This window comes from Hibiscus syriacus, unplaced genomic scaffold (genome assembly GCF_006381635.1).
Source record: "Hibiscus syriacus cultivar Baekdansim isolate YM2019G1 unplaced genomic scaffold, ASM638163v2 tig00116964_pilon, whole genome shotgun sequence".
NCBI lineage: Eukaryota > Viridiplantae > Streptophyta > Magnoliopsida > Malvales > Malvaceae > Hibiscus > Hibiscus syriacus.
In genome coordinates, this window is record NW_024063489.1 from 1,947,377 (window position 1) to 1,968,302 (window position 20,926).

General features: G+C 38.2%; 2 protein-coding genes and 1 pseudogene across 2 annotated transcripts in view; 1 reads left to right on the forward strand and 2 right to left on the reverse strand.

Moving 5' to 3' along the window:
• Positions 1-19,252, reverse strand: part of LOC120191041 (homeobox protein knotted-1-like 2) — a 33,994-nt gene extending 14,742 nt beyond the window's left edge. Inside the window, exon 1 of the mRNA XM_039194039.1 lies at positions 19,129-19,252. The gene's annotated coding sequence lies outside the window, so the exon portion shown is untranslated. The remainder of the gene's footprint in view (positions 1-19,128) is intronic.
• Positions 13,060-14,747, forward strand: LOC120190937 (annotated as a pseudogene).
• LOC120191040 (homeobox protein knotted-1-like 2) lies at positions 15,696-19,262 on the reverse strand. Its single transcript, XM_039194037.1, has 6 exons — positions 19,129-19,262; positions 18,566-18,987; positions 18,312-18,434; positions 18,041-18,176; positions 16,072-16,325; positions 15,696-15,943 (listed from the first exon to the last, which is right to left on the reverse strand). Exons 1-6 carry the CDS (start codon positions 19,133-19,135, stop codon positions 15,740-15,742), a joined length of 1,146 nt encoding a protein of 381 aa, XP_039049968.1. The 5' UTR covers positions 19,136-19,262; the 3' UTR covers positions 15,696-15,739.
• Between the last annotated feature and the right edge of the window lie 1,664 nt (positions 19,263-20,926).

A 20,926-nucleotide genomic window follows, 5' to 3' on the forward strand; every position in this document is an offset into this window, starting at 1 on the left:
AAGCTAAGTTACCCAGCTAAGTTAAATTAGCTATCCCTATTCATATATATATATATATATATATAATAGAGTAAGGGGAGGTAGAGTAATAAGTTATTCTCAATACTAGATTGAGAGCAGTTTTTGTGAAAGAACTCTGTTATGAATTGTTTTTTGTGAGACTCGATCTCACGATCATAAAATTAAAAACATTACATTCTACCAACTGAACTAGACGAATAGTAAAAAATGTTGCTCATTTTTAGGACTATATAATTTTGATTGAACAAGTGAAGTGACAAATCAACCTCAATTATTTTCGAAATTTATCCTATTAAATTATAATATTATACTAATAACATTCCTTTGTTTGTCTCCGGAAATCAAGCAAAGAAACGAATGACCATTCAAATCATGTTTCATAGCAGTCTTGCAGACAGACCCAGTTTTTCTTTCTAAAGTAAAAACCGGATTCAAGATTAATTAATTTATGTAATCATTTTTAATTATGCCTTTTAGTAAGTCTGAACGGTATAGCAAATTCATTGAATTTTGAAAATTAAATATTGGTGAAAGTCCAAAACCACAAAGGCAGCTGTTGCTGTTGTGCTACAGTCGAGGTAAAAGGCATTTTTGGGTCGGTTGAGCGTCTCATTAATGCCCACTACTTCTCTTCCTTTAATTATAAAAATTAGAATGACGTGACTGCAGATAAATGCTAATCAACGATTAATACCATTGGTGAATACCATTAGTTCATTTCCTTGATTAACCAACGATTATGATTTACTAGAAATGAATCGAATTTGAATAAAGAAGGTTATATTTGAATTTCTATAATAATCATCTTATGCTATTTTATTATTATTTTATTAACATCTATAATTTCTTCCTATGCATCGTTCTCATAAGCGTGAAAAATTTTGGTGTTTTAATTAGGGCCGTAAATGAATCGAATTTGAATAAAGAAGGTTATATTTGAGTTCGTTTGTTTATTTTTAAGGCGTTTGTGTTCATTTAAATTTTTAATATCATGTTCGTGTTTATTTATTTATTTAAGGTTTTCGTGTTCGTTTATTTGTTGTTCGCGAATATGTTCATTTAACGTTCACGAACACGTTCGTTTAGTTTTCGTTTAATGTTTGTTTATTGTATGTTCAGTGTTTGTTTATATATTCAATTTTTAGTTTTACCATTTCATTTGCAAAATCAAAGAAAAATGATAAAATTACACCACTAATGATTAAACTCCTTAAAATCCACAATTTAAATATTAACTTTTATCATGTGTTCAATATAATCTATACATTCACCAATATTTAAAATGTAAAAAATGAAAAGGAAAACAGGGTAAACGAGCTTGTTCATGGACATAGAACGAGTCGATGAACTAGCTCATAAACGAGCTTGTTCGTGAACATAAACGAATCGAACACACATTTGTTCGTGTTCGTTTGTTTATTAAATGAACATGATTTTTTTTGTTCATATTCGTTTATTTAGCTTAACAAACAAACATAAACGAATGTTATACGAACAATTCATGAACAGTTCACCGAACGCTATATTCATTTGTACCCTTAATTTTAATTAGTCTACTTGTAGGGTCATTCATCGAGTAATTAAAGTTGGGATTTAAATTATTTTTCATAAGAGTAATTAAGATAGACATCTTTCAAATACATTTTATATTTCACCAATTATTTAGAAATACTTGGGGGAAAAAACAAAAGTCGGTCCATAAAGACGAAATAGTATTACTATTAACAAGTTCACGAATAAGAAAAGAATATGACAGTTTTGTTTTAAGTTTTTTTGGTTTGTTTTTGAAATTTTTAAGTATTTGTCATTATGTCACGGTTGTGAGAGAGGAGGAGAAGCACGAAGTGAAGAGCATGGGGGATTTAGAAAATAAATTAGGGATTGAGCTAGGGATTGCACGTAGTGAATTGAGGAATTTTAACGAAGAGGAATTAAAAGGGGAGCATGTGACTCACATGGAGAAAATTAACATAGAATAAAGCATACTTACTTGAGGAATGGAAACAAGGACCTTAGGATAAGCCCAAGCCAAAATAGGAGAAAACCTAGTGTATTGTGATTAAATAACCATGTACTGCAGAATATAGTTTTTATGTGTGAAAATAATGAACTCTTTCTTCTCTATTCTCTCCTCTACTCTCTCCTTTTTTTCTTCTCTTCTTTGTCTATTTTTCTTCTCTATTTCTTGAGGGTCATAACAAATTGGTATCATAGTCATCATTTCCTGGCAGCTTGAAGCAAAAAAAATCAAGGCATGGCAACCTCCATTAATCTTTCTTCGATTCAGAGTCAGATTGACGATCTCACGAAGATGATAAAGCATACAACGACTAAATCAACCCCTCCTAAATGGTGGCAGAAACAGGACAGTCGGTTGAGTATGTTGGAATCAAAAATGGCGTCGCAGTAGAGAGATGTGGAGCACATGTTACAGTTTTTTATTGGTAAAAAGTGTGAGGAAAAACATGATGATTCCCAGGTGTTCGATAAATTGCCAACACCAAAGGTAGATGTACCAGTACAGCAGAGCTACCTGTGGTACAGTTCAAGCAGTGGTGATTCTGATCCCCAAGCATTTGGTGCATATGTATTTCGGCCTAACGGCTCATCTCCAATCGTTATTTCATGATCAATTCCATTGAGGGTCACTCGTGGACCCCTAGTTGATGAAGTTTACCAACAGTTTAATGAATGGATCTACCAGGTCACCAGACTCTACAAAGACAAAGAGCATGCTGAATTTGAATTCACTATTGGTCTGATTTCCACGGATGACATTGTCGACAAAGAGATCTGTAACCCCCTAGACCCGGCCTATGCGTTTCGACTAAGTTTAGTGGATCACATTATGATTATTAAATACATTTTTCGAAACCGTTATTCCATCAATATAAAATCACATTATAAATAACCTAAAATTATAAACAAATTATACTATCAAAATCCAACTCGTAAATATAGTACCAATAAATAATAATAATTTAATTTAAAACATGTCTTCAAATTCAATATCACAATAAACCGAGCAGTATTAGCAAAAGAGTTATCATTATAAAATCCGATATTTTAAAATAAGGTCCATGTCACCAAAATAAAGTCAACTTGCCAGATAAAAACATTACAATCTGATTTACTTCAAGAGATATGTTGATCCTCCAAGTGCTCGAACCAAGGTATCTAACCAACAGTATCTGAAAGGGGAAAACATTTTCAAAAGGTGAGCTAGGCTCAGTGTGTCCCAACATTTCCATAAAATCACAATAGGTACAAATCATAGTCCAGTAATCTCACAAATTCGTAAAAGAGTTTAACTTTTTGAAAATCATAGTTTAAACCCTTTTCCGGTACACCATCAGTAGTTCCCAAAATTATTTTCCATATAGCTTACTTTATGCACATAGCAAAAAGAAAGCCGACTTAAGGATAGGCTCTGAAGCTTGTATCCTTAAGCCCAAGTCAATAAGTCCATATAGCTTACCCTAAGCACACAGCAAAGGAAAGCCGACCTAATGAAACATCTTGGGGCCCTCAAGAGTCACATTAGGCCCAGTTAGCTTGATCAGAGCTATTCCATCGTAATTCAATTCCAAAATTCAATTGCACCGTGACACAAATTCCATAAATCCAAAAACATGGTAATCATATACCAGTTCAAAACAAAAATTAGATAGCAGCCATAATCCATAAATTGTCACATTAAATTGGTGCATCAATAAAACAATAACCAATGAATTCGGTGTACCACATATAAAACCAATAAAACAGTTCAGTAATAAGTAGGGAACACACCTCGACAATAGATTCAAATAACAAATCTACCGATTGCTGGTTTCACCACGCTCTGCTACAGTTTTCGAACGGGTGAATACTGGTACACGTGGTTTAACTGATCTAGAAGAGCTGGGTCGAGCTGTCGAACGATCCGGAGAGTCTCTTGTACCTTCAAACAATAATATTTATCAGTCCCAAATCCTATTTAATTGTTCAAAGCTAAACTTCTTAAGTATATAAGCATTTTTCGGGTTTGACTATCAATTTGAGGTATTTCGAGTCTGAATTTGGCCAAACGGATTGCGGAATCGGAATCAGGGCGTCGAAAAACATAAAGTATGACTTTTCGAAAATTCAAAATCTTGGTCAAAGTCAAAGTCAACCACTTTGACCGTAGGTTTGGAGACCTTCAGATTCGAATTTGACAAAACGGACCACGGAAACGGATTCGGCACGTCGAAAACTATCAGGATAGGTATACTCGGAAAAGATTAACGGTCGTTTAATGCTCGGTCAAAGCCATTTTAAGTTTTGGTCAAAGAAAGTCAACGGTCAACAGTCAACGGTCAACGGTCGGGTCGGGTCGGGTCAACGGTCGGGTCGGGTCAGACCGGTCAAACCGGTTCAGACCGGTCAAACCGGTTCGAACCGGTTGAAACCGGTCAGAACCGGTTGAAAAACGGTTAAACCGGTTTCCAGCAGCCACTCGCCCTGCGGCGGCGCGTGTGGCGCGTGAGGCGTCCTCCGGGGCCCTAAAAATCCCGGAAAAATTTCTAAAAATTATTTTGAGCGATTTCGAGATACTTACAACGATCGGTTCAAATTTTTGAACGGCGGAGAGCTCGATTTCAAATCGGCCAAATCTTTGACTGCACCACCTCCTCACGCGCCGCCGTCTACGACGGACAAGGTTGACACCGGTGAACTCGGAACGGCACAAGGAACACGATGGTGCGGGAGGTGTCGTAAACGGAGCAACGATCAGCGGTGAATTTAAGATTTCCTCGGCGATAGAGCTAACAAAACCGTCGCTACTTTGACTGGAAATTCCCGACGTTTGGCCGCGTTTCGCTTCAATTAATTTGAAGGGTTTGTTCCTCACTCGATGATGAACACAACGGTGGTTTTAAAACGATGATCGGAATTTGGACGGCGTCGGAATCGGAGTTGGAAACTGCGTATGGGAAAGGAAAATTGGGAGCATTTTGGTTCTGAAAATCAGAACCAAATGTACGCTTATAATCAAAGCTGCCGACAGTTTTAGGGTAAATTCAAGGCTTGGTCCTTGGATTTCCTTCACTTCTAAAATGGCCTATAAACTCTCATAAATTTTGATTTAGTCACCAACAATTTACCAATTTTCACAATTAACCTCCAATTTCAATTAAATATTATTTTGTAAATATTCGGGTTGTTACAATTCTCCCCCTCTACAAGAAATTTCGTCCTCGAAATTTACCTTATGAGAATAGTTGAGGAAACTGAGCCTCCATTGACTCCAATGTCTCCCAAGTAGCTTCTGAGGGGCCTCGATTACTCCACTGAACTTTGACCATTGGAATTCGTCTATTCCGAAGAACTCGTTCATCTCTCTCCAAGATCTGAATGGGCTCCTCTTCATATGACAAATCAGGTCTCAACTCTACTTCTTCAACCTGAATAATGTGACCTGGATCTGGACGGTATCTCCTCAACATTGATACATGAAAGACATCATGAATACGACTTAGCTCAGAAGGCAACTCAAGCTGATATGCAACAGGTCCTACCCTCTTCAAGATACGAAATGGTCCAATAAATCTTGGACTCAATTTACCCTTACGCCCGAATCTCAATACTTTCTTCCAGGGTGAAACTTTCAAAAAGACCCGATCTCCCACTTCAAACTGTATATCCTTCCTTCTTTGATCTGCATAAGATTTCTGCCTATCAAATGCCTCTTTCAGACGGTCACGGATTAATCTGACTGTGTCCTCCGTCTCTCGCACTAACTCAGGTCCCAACGTTTTCCTATCACGCAACTCAGTCCAACAGATCGGAGTGCGACATTTACGCCCATAGAGCGCTTCATAGGGTGCCATACGAATGCTGGTCTGATAACTGTTATTGTAAGCAAATTCAGCCAACGGCAAAAAGTTCTCCCAACTACCATGAAAATCGATTATGCAACCCCGCAACATATCCTCCAGAATCTGAATTACTCTCTCAGATTGACCATCAGTTTGTGGATGAAAGGATGTACTATAATCCAATCTTGTTCCCAAAGCCGTATGTAACGCCTTCCAAAATCTCGAAGTAAATCTCGGATCTCGATCAGAAATAATAGACAATGGAATACCATGCAATCTGACAATCTCTGAAATATACAATCTTGCCAGCTTATCCAAAGTATAATTTACTCGCACAGGAATGAAGTGAGATGACTTTGTAAGTCTGTCAACAATCACCCAAACTGAATCTTTTTTCGAAGGAGTCATAGGCAATCCAGTAACAAAATCCATAGTAATACGCTCCCATTTCCATTCAGGAATCTTGATAGGCTGTAACAAACCTGATGGATGTTGATGTTCTGCCTTAACTTGCTGACAAGTCAAACACCTAGCCACAAAGTCAGATATGTCTTTCTTCATACCAATCCAATAATACCTCTCTCTCAAATTTCGGTACATCTTATCTCCTCCGGGGTGCATATCATATGGACTACTATGAGCCTCAGTAAGGATAGTCTGCCTCAACTCAGCATCATCAGGCACACAATATCTACCTTTAAAGCATAAAACTTCATCCTGATCAATTGTGTAATCTGAGTTTGTCCCCTACTCTACTTGCTCAAAGATGGAAAGCAAGGAGCTATCAAGGGGCTGCTTAGCTTTGATATCATCAACCAAGGTCGGCTTAACTTGCAATTCTGCTAACAAAGTGCCATCGTCATATAACTTCATCTTGGCCATTAAAGACCTCAACTCCGATACCGTCTTTCGACTCAAAGCATCTGCTACAATGTTAGCTTTACCAGGGTGGTAATCAATCACGCAATCATAATCCTTTAGAAGCTCTAACCAGCGACGCTGTCTCAAATTAAGTTCCTTCTGGGTCAGAAGATACTTTAAGCTCTTATGATCTGTGAAAATGTAACACTTCTCTCCATAAAGATAGTGTCTCCAAATCTTCAAGGCAAAAATTACTGCTGCCAACTCTAAATCATGAGTAGGATAGTTACTCTTATGCGGCCGCAGCTGAAGGGATGCATAAGCCACCACCTTACTTTCCTGCATTAAAACACAACCAAGTCCTGAATGTGAAGCATCACTATACACTGTAAAATCCTTCCCAGACTCTGGTTGAATCAACACCGGTGCTTGAGTCAAAACCGCCTTTAATTTCTCAAAGCTCTCCTGTTGTGCCTCGCCCCAGTCAAACAGCACATTCTTCCTTAACAACTTTGTCAAAGGAGAAGCAATGATCGAGAAGCCCTCAACAAAACGTCGATAATAACCAGCCAAGCCCAAGAAACTACAGATTTCAGATACGTTCTTAGGTCGTTTCCAATTCATAATAGCCTCTATCTTGCTGGGATCCACCTGAACACCTCGCGCAGAAATAATATGCCCCAGAAATGACACTTCTTGAAGCCAAAATTCACACTTGCTTAGTTTGGCATATAGACGATGCTCTCTCAAAGTCCGCAGAACGATCTTCAAATGCTCGTCATGCTCTGCCTCAGTACGAGAATAGATCAGAATATCGTCAATGAAGACCACCACAAATTGATCCAAATATGGTCGGAACACCCGATTCATCAAATCCATAAAAGCTGCAGGAGCGTTCGTCAAACCAAAAGGCATCACTAAAAATTCATAATGACCATATCTAGTGCGAATGGCTGTTTTTGCAACATTAGATCCTTTAACTTTCAATTGATAATACCCCGAACGAAAATCAATCTTAGAGAATACAGTAGCTCCTCGCAATTGATCAAATAAGTCATCAATCCTGGGTAATGGGTATTTATTCTTGACCGTCATCTTGTTCAATTTCCGATAGTCAATACATAATCTTAGCGACCCATCCTTTTTTTTCACGAATAGAACTGGAGCTCCCCATGGTGAAGTACTATGTCGGATAAATCCTCGATCGAATAATTCTTGCAATTGGACTTTCAACTCCTTAAGTTCCTTTGGAGCCATACGATAAGGTGCCATAGAAATAGGTGAAGATCCCGGATAAGTCTCAATCTCGAACTCTACCTCTCTATCAGGAGGTAACCCAGGCAACTCCTCCGGAAAAACATCAGGAAACTCGCTAACTGTACGAATCTCCTCGATCGTGGACAATGCACCTTTGTTGTTCAAAATACAAGTAATGAAGGTCTCATATCCCTTCCGGATCATATGATCAATTTCCATCGCTGAAACTATATTGGAGAGATAACCACGCCGTTCACCAATTAACACAACAGTCCGACCATCTGAAGTCTTCAGAGTAGCCCGCTTGTATTCGCAATCCAGCTTTACCTTGTGTTTATTCAACCAATCCATTCCAAGAATTAGATCGAACTCCCCTAAAGGAAGTTCCATAAGATCAGCGAGAAAAATTTCTCCCTGAACCTCGAGAGGACAACGTCGAAATACTTTTATTCACTAATACTGCTTGTCCTACTGGACTTGTAACTGTAACAGTATTTTCAGTGTTCTCGATCGGAATCTGAAGGTTTTGAGATACTGAGCTCGATACATAGGAATGAGTGGAGCCATTGTCCAATAATGCAAAGTATGGGGTAGAATAAATAGTAAATGTACCTGCAATAACCTCAGGCTCATCTCTGTCATCACGACGTCTAGTTGCATAAACTAAAGCTGGCTGTCTAGCCTCAGAAGCTGTTGGCCCTCTATTTTGCTGAGGTCGGGCTCTACTGTCTGTCCCTGGACGCTGATCCTCGAGTCTTTCCTTGACTACGATCTCTAATTGGGGTCTGTACTGTAGTCTGCGAACGCACAGGAGTTTGGGTAGTGGTCTGCTCAAACGAAACTAACTGAGGACAATCCCTCCGATAATGACCACTAGATCCACACTGATAGCAAAGACCCATCTTCTTACGACACTCTCCTGAGTGTTGTTTACCACAATACTCACAAAGGGGCCCATTATAATACGACGAGGAACCGCCTCGACTGACAGCTAAAGGTGAGGATACTGCAGGCCTGAAACGTGTATTGCTTCTCTGAGGGGCTGAAGTACGAGTCCACTTTCCGGACTGTGCTGATGACTCCATCGGGCCTGAAAATTTCTTAGATCGATCTTGATCAACACGCTCTCTACCAGAAGCTAAAACCTCCACCTCTTCCGCATCTTTGGCTCTGCCCACCAGCACATCAAATATCTCATCCTGATGGGTTACAACTTGCCTACGCAGCTCGTATCTGAGTCCAAGGGCAAATTTACGACATCGATCTCTCTCCGTAGGTACCATACTGAATCCATACTTCAGCAACTTCAGGAACTCGATCTCATATTCAGAAACAGTCATGTCTCCCTGAACCAGATCTTGAAACTGTTGTCGTCTCTGAGCTAAGTAGCGCTCTCCCAGAAAACGGCTCCGAAAGCGATCCTTAAAGAAATTCCAGGTCAAACGATCGGTAGGAACACTACTGGTCACTGACTCCCACCAAGTGTAGGCATTGCCATCTAACATCGCCACAGCACCCTGATATCTCTTAGTTGAGTCCAAACCCAACTGATCCATGCGTCTCTCTGTATCCTGGAGCCAATCCTCAGCTTCAGTAGGAGCTCCACCTATTTGTCCCCCAAAAGTTCTAACTCCATTGGCAATCAAAGTCTGCGAAATAGGAACCTCAGATACAACACCAGTAGCTCTGACTGCTCCCTGTATTAACTGCAGAAATTATCTACCAAAATTCTCATCCAAAGCAACTCCGGTAGACTCTGACTCAATATCGGTCGCTCCTATTATCGGTGTAGTCATGCCAATACCAGCGGCAGGAGGCAGATCCGTTGGGGTCGTAGGAGCATGATCACCTATCGGAGGTGGGGGATCTACCCGTATCTCATCGATCGGATCTGCGAATCTAGCCACTCGACCTCGTCCACGGCTAGTTCGACGACTACGTCTAGCACTCATTTTGATGGATCTCAAGTTTACTACAGAAGATAAAACTTAGGGTTAGATAAGCACTTGGAGTCTCAAACATAGTTAAAATCTTAATAACTTTGTGACATGGCCTTAGTAACTCGTTTTGTAAAATATTTCAAAACCGTATTTTCAATGTGGACTCATACACAGTCCGAGGGTTAAAAACCAAAAGCTCTGATACCAATAAATGTAATCCCCTAGACCCGGCCTATGCGTTTCGACTAAGTCTAGTGGATCACATTATGATTATTAAAGACATTTTTCGCAACCGTTATTCCATCAATATAAAATCACATTATAAATAACATGAAATTATAAAAAAATTATACTATCAAAATCCAACTCGTAAATATAGTACCAATAAATAATAATTTAATTTAAAACATGTCTTCAAATTCAAAATCACAATAAACCGAGCAGTATTAGCAAAAGAGTTATCATTATAAAATTTGATATTTTAAAATAAGGTCCATGTCACCAAAATAAAGTCAACTTGCCAGATAAAAACATTACAATCTGATTTACTTCAAGAGATATGTTGATCCTCCAAGTGCTCGAACCAAGGTATCTAACCAACAGTATCTGAAAGGGGGAAAACATTTTCAAAAGGTGAGCTAGGCTTAGTGTGTCCCAACATTTCCATAAAATCACAATAGGTACAAATCATAGTCCAGTAATCTCACAAATTCGTAAAAGAGTTTAACTTTTTGAAAATCATAGTTTAAACCCTTTTTTGGTACACCATCAGTAGTTCCCAAAATTATTTTCCATATAGCTTACTTTATGCACATAGCAAAAAGAAAGCCGACTTAAGGATATGCTCTGAAGCTTGTATCCTTAAGCCCAAGTCAATAAGTCCATATAGCTTACCCTAAGCACACAGCAAAGGAAAGCCGACCTAATGAAACATCTTGGGGCCCTCAAGAGTCACATTAGGCCCAGTTAGCTTGATCAGAGCTATTCCATCGTAATTCAATTCCAAAATTCAATTGCACCGTGACACAAATTCCATAAATCCAAAAACATGGTAATCATATACCAGTTCAAAACAAAAATTAGATAGCAGCCATAATCCATAAATTGTCACATTAAATTGGTGCATCAATAAAACAATAACCAATGAATTCGGTGTACCACATATTAAAACCAATAAAACAGTTCAGTAATAAGTAGGGAACACACCTCGACAATAGATTCAAATAACAAATCTACTGATTGCTGGTTTCACCACGCTCTGCTACAGTTTTCGAACGGGTGAATACTGGTACACGTGGTTTAACTGATCTAGAAGAGCTGGGTCGAGCTTTCGAACGATCCAGAGAGTCTCTTGTACCTTCAAACAATAATATTTATCAGTCCCAAATCCTATTTAATTGTTCAAAGCTAAACTTCTTAAGTATATAAGCATTTTTCGGGTTTGACTATCAATTTGAGGTATTTCGAGTCTAAATTTGGCCAAACGAATTGCGGAATCGGAATCAGGGCGTCGAAAAACATAAAGTATGACTTTTCGAAAATTCAAAATCTTGGTCAAAGTCAAAGTCAACCACTTTGACCGTAGGTTTGGAGACCTTCAAATTCGAATTTGACAAAACGGACCACGGAAACGGATTCGGCACGTCGAAAACTATCAGGATAGGTATACTCGGAAAAGATTAACGGTCGTTTAATGCTCGGTCAAAGCCATTTTAAGTTTTGGTCAAAGAAAGTCAACGGTCAACGGTCGGGTCGGGTCGGGTCAACGGTCGGGTCGGGTCAGACCGGTCAAACTGGTTCAGACCGGTCAAACCGGTTCGAACCGGTTAAAACCGGTCAAACCGGTCAGAACCGGTTTAAAACCGGTCAAACCGGTTTCCAGCAGCCACTCGCCCTGTGGCGGTGCGTGTGGCGCGTGAGGCGTCCTCCGGGGCCCTAAAAATCCCGGAAAAATTTCTAAAAATTATTTTGAGCGATTTCGAGATACTTACAACGATCGGTTCAAATTTTTGAACGGCGGAGAGCTCGATTTCAAATCGGCCGAATCTTTGACTGCACCACCTCTTCACGCGCTGCCGTCTACGGCGGACAAGGTTGACACCGGTGAACTCTGAACGGCACAAGGAACACGATGGTGCGGGAGGTGTCGTAAACGGAGCAACGATCAGCGGTGAATTTAAGATTTCCTCGGCGATAGAGTTAACAAAACCGTCGCTACTTTGACTGGAAATTCCCGACGTTTGGCCGCGTTTCGCTTCAATTAATTTGAAGGGTTTGTTCCTCGCTCGATGATGAACACAACGGTGGTTTTAAAACGATGATCGGAATTTGGACGGCGTCGGAATCGGAGTTGGAAACTGCGTATGGGAAAGGAAAATTGGGAGCATTTTGGTTCTGAAAATCAGAACCAAATGTACGCTTATAATCAAAGCTGCCGACAGTTTTAGGGTAAATTCAAGGCTTGGTCCTTGGATTTCCTTCACTTCTAAAATGGCCTATAAACTCTCATAAATTTTGATTTAGTAGTCACCAACAATTTACCAATTTTCACAATTAACCTCCAATTTCAATTAAATATTATTTTGTAAATATTCGGGTTGTTACAAGATCATTACTTTGCTGATAGCAAATATGGCCACAAACAAAGTGTTTCATACTGATTCTAATGGAAGGGATAAACTTGTAGAAGATGATAACCCTTACAAGTTTAGATTATTGCTAATGGGAATCAATCTTAAAGATTCGCGAGTAGAGGTCGAGGAGATAATTGGAAGGGGCAGTTATTTTGTTGTTATGTAGATTCCATTTACTCATGCCAAATGTGTTTTGGAACTCTTGTTGGAAGATGCCCGCCAACTTGACCATAACTATATTGGATCCGAGCATATTCTTCTTGGGTTGCTACTTGAAGGTGAAGGTGTAACAGCTCGTGTTCTTGAAAATCCAATGGATATCGAGGAACATGGGGTTGACAGCTCGGCCACAACTTACATTGAAATTCAATGAATAATTTCCTACAGTGCATTGGATGACGGATGGAGGGTGGACCACTATAAAACTCAAACAACAACAAAACAATTAGACGAATCTCCTTCAACGGTAAATGTGAATCAATTCTACAATGCCAAAAATTTGCTGTTGAACATCCCTTTAAGGCAATGTTGACAAGTCTTCCCAAGCCAAGTGGTGGCGAGTTTGGAAAGTTCTACAGCTTGCCTGCCCTGAATGATCCAAGGATTGATAAACTGTCATACTCTATCAGAATCTTGCTTGAATCTGCGGTTCGTAACTGCGACAACTTCCAAGTTAAGAAGGAAGATGTTGAGAAAATAATTGATTGGGAAAATACATCACCAAAGCAAGTAGAAATATCCTTCAAGCCAGCTCATGTTCTCTTGTAGGATTTCACTAGAGTACCTGTTGTGGTTGACCTTGCTTTTATGCGTGATGCAATGAACAAACTTGGCAGTAATAAAAGCAAAATTAATCCTTTGGTTTATGTAGATCTAGTCATTGACCATTCGGTTCAAGTTGATGTAACCAGATCAGAAAATGCAGTGCAAGCAAACATGGAACTTGAGTTTCAGAGGAACAATGAAAGATTTACTTTCCTTAAGTTGGGATCTACTACCTTTCATAATATGCTTGGTGTTCCTCCTGGTTCTGGTATTGTGCATCAGGTTAATCTTGAATATCTCGGGCGGGTTATTTTCAACACCAATGGAATGTTGTACCCCGATAGTGTGGTTGGAACTGATTCCCATACAACTATGATAGATGATCTTGGAGTAGCTGGTTGGGGAGTTGGTGGTATTGAAGCTGAGACAACCATGCTTGGTCAGCCTATGAGCATGGTTTTTCCTGGTGTTGTTGGATTCAAGTTATCTGGGAAATTAAGAAATGGCATGACAGCTACTGCCTTGGTTCTAACCGTGACACAAATGCTGAGGAAGCATGGTGTTGTTGGCAAATTCGTTGAGTTTTATGGGGACGGTATGGGTGAACTTTCATTGGCTGACAGGACTACCATTGCTAATATGTCTCCTGAGTATGGTGCAACCATGGGATTGTTACTTTGCAGTATCTAAAATTGACTGGCAGAAGTGATGAAACTGTGGCAATGGTAGAATCATATCTTCGTGCAAATAAAATGTTTGTTGACTATAACGAGCCCCAACAAGAAAGATTGTACTCATCATATATAGAATTAAACCTTGTAGAAGTTGAACACTGTATATCAGGGCGAAAGAGACCTCATGATCGGGTTTCTTTGAGAGAAATGAAGAGAGATTGGAATTCTTGTCTTAACAATAAAGTTGGTTTCAAGGGGTTTACTGTGTCAAAAGCAGCACAGGGGAAAGTGGCAAAATTTCCGTTCCATGGACAGCCAACAGAGCTTAGGCATGGCAGTGTTGTAATTGCTGCAATTACGTGCTGCACCAATACATCAAATCCTAGTGTGATTCTTGGGGCAGGTCTTGTTGCAAAAAAGGCTTGTGAACTTGGTTTACAGGTCAAGCCTTGGATAAAGACAAGTCTTGCACCAGGTTCAGGAGTTGTTACAAAATTTTTACTACAGAGTGGGTTACAAGAATATTTGAATAAGCAGGGCTATAATATTGTTGGATATGGTTGCACAACATGCATAGGAAATTCAGGAGATTTGGATGAATCAGTTGCCACTGTTATTTCAGAAAATGATATAATAACGTCTGTTGTACTTTATGGGAATCAGAACTTTGAGGGTCGTGTGCATGCCTTAACAAGAGCCAACTACCTTGTTTATCCTCCTTTAGTGGTTGCTTATGCCCTTGCTGGCACGAAGTGAAAAGCATGAGGGATTTAGAAAATGAATTAGGGATTGAGCTAGGGATTGCACGTAGGAATTGAGGAATTTTGATGAAGAGGGATTAAAAGGGGAGCATATAACTCGCATGGAGAAAATTAACATAGAATATAGCATACTTACTTGAGGAAGGGAAACAAGGACCTTAGGATAAGCCCAAGCCAAAATAGGAGGAAACCTAGTGTATTGTGATTAAATAACCATGTTCTGAAGAATATAGTTTTTATGTGTGAAAAGAATGAACTTTTTCTTCTCTTGAATCTCTATTCTCTCATCCACTCTCCTCTTGTCTTCTCTTCTTCGTCTATTTTTCTTCTTCGTCTATTTTTCTTCTTTATTTCTTGAGGGTCATAACACATTATTATTTGGATTCTTAAAAACTTAAACATAATTATATTATTAACAATATTATTTTCAAAAATAAATCATTTTTCTAGAATGTTTATATTTGTATAACTAATAATTTCTTTGATCTTTTAGCTCCTTTTAATTATATTGACACAGAAAACTCTTGCGAATTTATATTAATTTTTAACGGTAATCATTAAAGTGATAAATAAATAAAATATAATATAAGGTTAAACTCATCATAAGAATGTCAGTACATGACATCCATAGAAAGGTGACATCCTCCCAATGTTTGTAACCCCTATACTTATCGGCACTTGAGGATTCCGTTGTACGAAAGGAAGATCACAAGTACTTAACCGCTCCAAAGTTTTCCAACTTTATCGGTATATACACTTAAACATGTAGTGCTGCCCCTCACAAACGCATAAACCATAAGATAACATCATCTGGCAGCACTAGCCGATTTCTATCGAATGAACAAAACAAACAATGGAAGACTTTTTTATCTCATATGCTATAACTGCAATTTAACTGAAACAAATACTTTTATATATATATATATATATATATATATAGTCCTGACTTCACGAGGCAGGTAATTAATAAAGCTGTATTGCAGATTATCAGGGGCCCAAACGATAAGGACCATCACCCATGAAGTTACCATCCATAAATAGAGCTGCATTATGCGGATGCAGACCATCCATCACCATGGATTGCATGTCTTCAGAGGGTTTCCAGTGACGTTTCCTTTGATTTATGAACCAATTATTAATTTGTTTCTGGTCCAAACCAGTTGATTCAGCCAATGCCACCTTCTCTGATTCCTAAGGAATCAGAATCGAGTTTTGTTAGCAATCCGAGATGAAAACGAAAATCCCAGGAGAAATTCCAATAGCTTGTCAATCCGTAGCAGGTGTTAAAGAAAACAATTTAGCATAGAAAGGATACATACCGAGGGGTATGGCCATTTGTAGTGCAACTCCCACCAACTAAGCAATTTTTGTCTAGCTTCTTTTGGTAGTTTCCCTTTCTTCTTTTTCTTGGAGAGTTCTTGCTTCAGACTACTTAAATAACCACTATATTTCCTCAATAGGTGGTTCTTCAGTTCTCGATCTTCAACACGCGGATCAAATTCAGCTACTTCTGTTTCTCCGCCACTATTGTCTTGATCCTCCTCAGATGAACCAACACCCTCACGCGTCTCATCTGTTCAATTATTAATAGAAAACAAAAGTAGAATGGTTTGAAAATAAGTACTTGATTCAATAATCCGAAAACACAGTGCAGGAATTTTTCATACAATTATTCTTGGTCCAATGACAACCAACATCATTTTCTAATTCACAGTATTAGTGCAATATATACTTGCACGCCAGTATTTGATGAAAGCAAACATGAAGATTCAAATCAAAATACACTCTAGACTAAAACAAAAATAGGTTATTTGGGCATGGTCTAAAACTTTTTTCTCAAAAGTAAATTCCATGAGTTGATTATCAGTTGATGGTTTCTGTTACTACATTTCCCTATATCTTTTTAATAAGGAGACTTACCAATTCAAACAGAAGAGCTAGTAAAAGATAGGTACTAGAGATAGATGGCACATGTGAATCAATAGTTCCTAAATTGGCACAAAGACCAGGTGCCACAAATGGATAAGTAGGAGAGACTTTAGCATAGTGGAACGAAAGTAAAGGAATAATAAATGCATTGTCTATTCAACGGCAGCCTACTACCCTTCTTTATCCAATTACATATAGGAATAGGATTTTGTTGTTGTTGTTATTCAATTTAGTGAAAACTGAGAAATTGAGAATGTAACTCACCAGCTAGATTTAAATAATATTAATGCAAGAGAAGGTCCGAATACAGATACGCAAATTTACCAAAAACGACAAATAATATGATTTAAGATGGAAATATACTGCTAAATACTACAAAGTACAAACTTTGACAATTACATTCCTACTCCAACAATTATATTGTACCAAAAATATATTATCCATATAAAGATAACAGACAAAGAAAATAGGAGTAACCCGTGAATGATAAAACCCACAACAGATAAAGAAATTACCAATAAAGGAATATATATATATATTTTTTTCTATATCCGTACAGAATGGGGTAACACTGATTTGAACAGCATCCTATGTTCTCTACTTTTCCTATCCTTTTAAAAAAAAATATAGGAAAAAAGAAATGCAAAAGAAAATTACAAGGTAAGTGTGGTAAACGAAAACTGGGGAAAAGAAGACCGTACTGCCATCATTCCTCTCTGGAGGTATATATTTATGTACAAAAACCCACATGAACATATAATAAAGTATCCAGATTTTGGGAGTAAAATTAACAAAACCCTAAAATAAGAATGGTTGTCAGAGATCATTGAAAAGGTCACCCCATTACAGAAAAGCCAACGTGTGTATTTTATTGAGTACACCCAGCAATAGCATAAAACCAAGTGCGTTTTGTCTTTCTTCTTTCAGACATACGTAATACATTAAGCCATTTGAAATTTGCAATCAAATTATTATTATATAGATTCGTCACTAGCTAGGGTTTCTCTAATTCGCTGATTAAATACGTTGCGTTAGCTGGTATTTATCCTACTGTTGATTCTTATTCTCCGTTTTTGCTGCTTCATCCGAATTGGAAGACGTGATTTGGGTCAAAGTTATATCAATAAATGATACGAGAGATGTAGACCGAGGTCTACAATTTCCAAAGAAGGCTTAGTAAATTAGACTATTTTACAAATATAAGTGACGAACAGCTAATACCGTACGGTTTCTGCAACAAAAGTTAGCAAGACTCTTGTTTCATTCTTCCCTTCTTTTCCAGGCTTACGCATTAGGCTAAGGTAAGCAAAGCGCGAGGGAAATGGAAATAAAGAGAAGATAAGAGGAAAAAAAGAGTACCGGAGTTGAAAATCCGCACGGGAGTGTTGCTAAGGATGTTGAGCTGAGCTTCGATCCTCCGCATGAAATCCAAAGCTTCTTGTATTGGCCTCGTTAGTTCCTCTCGATATTTCACCAACAAGTCATAGTAAGCATCCTGGGTTTATGGATCCATAACTTTTGAGTCAGAAGAAAGTGATAATAAGTACAGAAGCGGAACAAGTAGCTGTGCTTAAACGCAAAAGTGATCATAAAGCCAGAAAGAAAAGGTTCGGTGCCAAAATTTGATCACCATAAACTGATCCAGCTCCGGGTCTTTCGAGGAGTATCTCGGTGCCACTGAAAATCGCTGCCTCGCTTCGAACTCTTGTCGAGCAGCTGCAAGTCGGGCCACTTCTTCAGGTGGGGCTCCCACCTGTATGAAAATAGTATAAAAAATTATTAGTGATAAGAAAAGTTTCAACGAGTTAATCGATCGAATTCTCTTTGAGTTTAAATCAAGTTTAGTGTTCACAGAATATGCACTGTCTTTCGCGGGAGACTTGCCTTCTGGCAATCCATGTAAGCTTCCAGGAGGTTATTGTAATGAGGATGAGCAATGATCTTGGCTTTGATAGCTTCCACTTCACTTGAGCTTTCGTTCCCTTCTTGTTGGTAATGAACTGCTTGATGCACTCTCAACGAAGGGTAGTGAAATTTTTTGCCATGTTGAGAATTGCTAGCTTCAGTTTTCACAATTGGGCGTCCTTCCGATTGATAATACTCGCTTGATTGAAGCTGAAAGGAAACTAATGGCATCTCGATCTGTTGATTGCTCATATTAGAGCCGCTACTTGCTCTCGCATATGGAGAAGAATCCGGTGCAAGAACTGGACTTGCGTAAAAGAAATTTCCCCTAGGAATACTATTTTCGTTCAGCTGATTATATTCTTCCATTATTTCCTTTTTCCTTTTGTCAACAAATTCATCTGTAAACCAAACAAGTAGGAAAAGATATTTAAAACTTCTCCAAGCTAGAAAGCAATCGACAAAGAAAAACGTAGTAAAAACCCCTATAGAAAGCAGGGTGAAGGAACAGAAACACTAAAACAAAATAGTTGGACACCAACTGATCATTTACTTAAAAAAGTTTTCCATTTCCATATCAAATCGAGCAGACTTGAAACTTTGGATCAATGGAGAATAAGTAATGAAATTCTTTGTAGTTTTATGTCAGGGGAGACTTAGTGAAATTGCACCAACATGGGCACTTATCAAGAGAAGAACAGAAAAAGGGAAACACGAAAACTCGACAAAAAAAAAAAGAATAAGGCGTTTTTACCGAAATATCACCCTTACATGCAATAATTACCTATAAGACACATTTTTCCAAACCAAATATTATCAATCTAGCATCATTTTTGACACGGTAACAATAAAACATGGATCGTCATCCATGCCTTTGCGGGTTATGTCTGAGCTGCAGCCACGTAAGTGAAAGGCTCGGATGAGATTCTGACACATGCAAAAGGCGCAGATCATGATCCGTGCATTATATTATGCACATTGAGTTATTCGCACCCATCATTACTCGAGCCTAAAAACTCGACTTTTAAATGCTCCCCTCCCCTATAAATAACAGCCCCTCTAAATACAAACATCACCACACCAAAATTACTTGCTTATTCTCAATTCTATCAATTCCTTCTATAAAGCTAAATAGTTTTTTTATTGTTTTTTATAAGGTAAAATTACTTTTGATTATATTATATATATTTTATATTTAACTATTTGAAAAAAATTATTGTATTAATTATTTTATATTATTTTTTGCGGTTGTAAAATTAGAAAGCGGGATCATACCTCGAGATATTATGCCGATACAGTAACAATATGAAATTGTGTTATTTAAATTGTGAAATTTTTTATAAAAAAATTGGATTACTTTATATTTTAATTCATATAATATTTATTTAATTAGGCGTATTTCAGATACAAGAATCTCAATCTTTCAAAGTCACAAAATGACACGTATTTCAGTTATTGTTTACTATGATGGAGAAATTCGGGAAGATTAAACCGACGTCATCTTCGCATCAAATCATTATGTTAGAATATCCTTTAAGAGAAACATCACTAGGAGCTGATCACTAAAATTTCAAGGCAAGTTCTTGTTAGAAGTAGTAGAATATTGTCTTCACTTTAGTACTTATTTCCAACCACAATATTTTCGTAAACTTATACGACGTTTGAACTCTCCAACGATGACGATGTTGCTATGACGGTTGATTCTTAGAATCAATATTCAGACGATGATAAACAGTTGTATGCAACATTTATTAAAGTTTCTAATGTTCGTGGTATGTCATTATGCTCCCACTATGGGCTGGCTCAACAAGCTGATCAATTTGACCGCTCAACTCAAGTATTGTGTAGTGATTTTAACTCGTTAATGGGAAATCCACATCATGATGACATCCCATCAAGTTCAATGGGGGACAATTTCATCAGAAACTTCTTACTATTTGTACGAGGTGGTTCCACAAACAATCTGCATGGCAACATAGCTTTCAGTTCAAGGGGAAGATATTCATCTGCCAATTTATGACCTGAATATAGAGATACCCTCAACGCAACAATCTATGCAGTACCCATTTGATACAATGCCTTCAAGTTCCAGGGGAGGCATTCAACTGCGAGCTTCTTCGACCTCAATGTTGAGATGCCTTCAAGTTTAAGGGGAAGGTATTCAACTACCATCTTGTTCGACCTAAATATCGGTATCATAGAGGAACCCTCATCTCCACCAGAAGAACCTCTTTATGAGTCAGGTGCAGATGGTGCTGAGACTGGAATATTCGTTAAGCCAGAATCACCACAGTTCAACATGGACTTCGATGATGATGATGTAGATGAAGTTTCAATAAA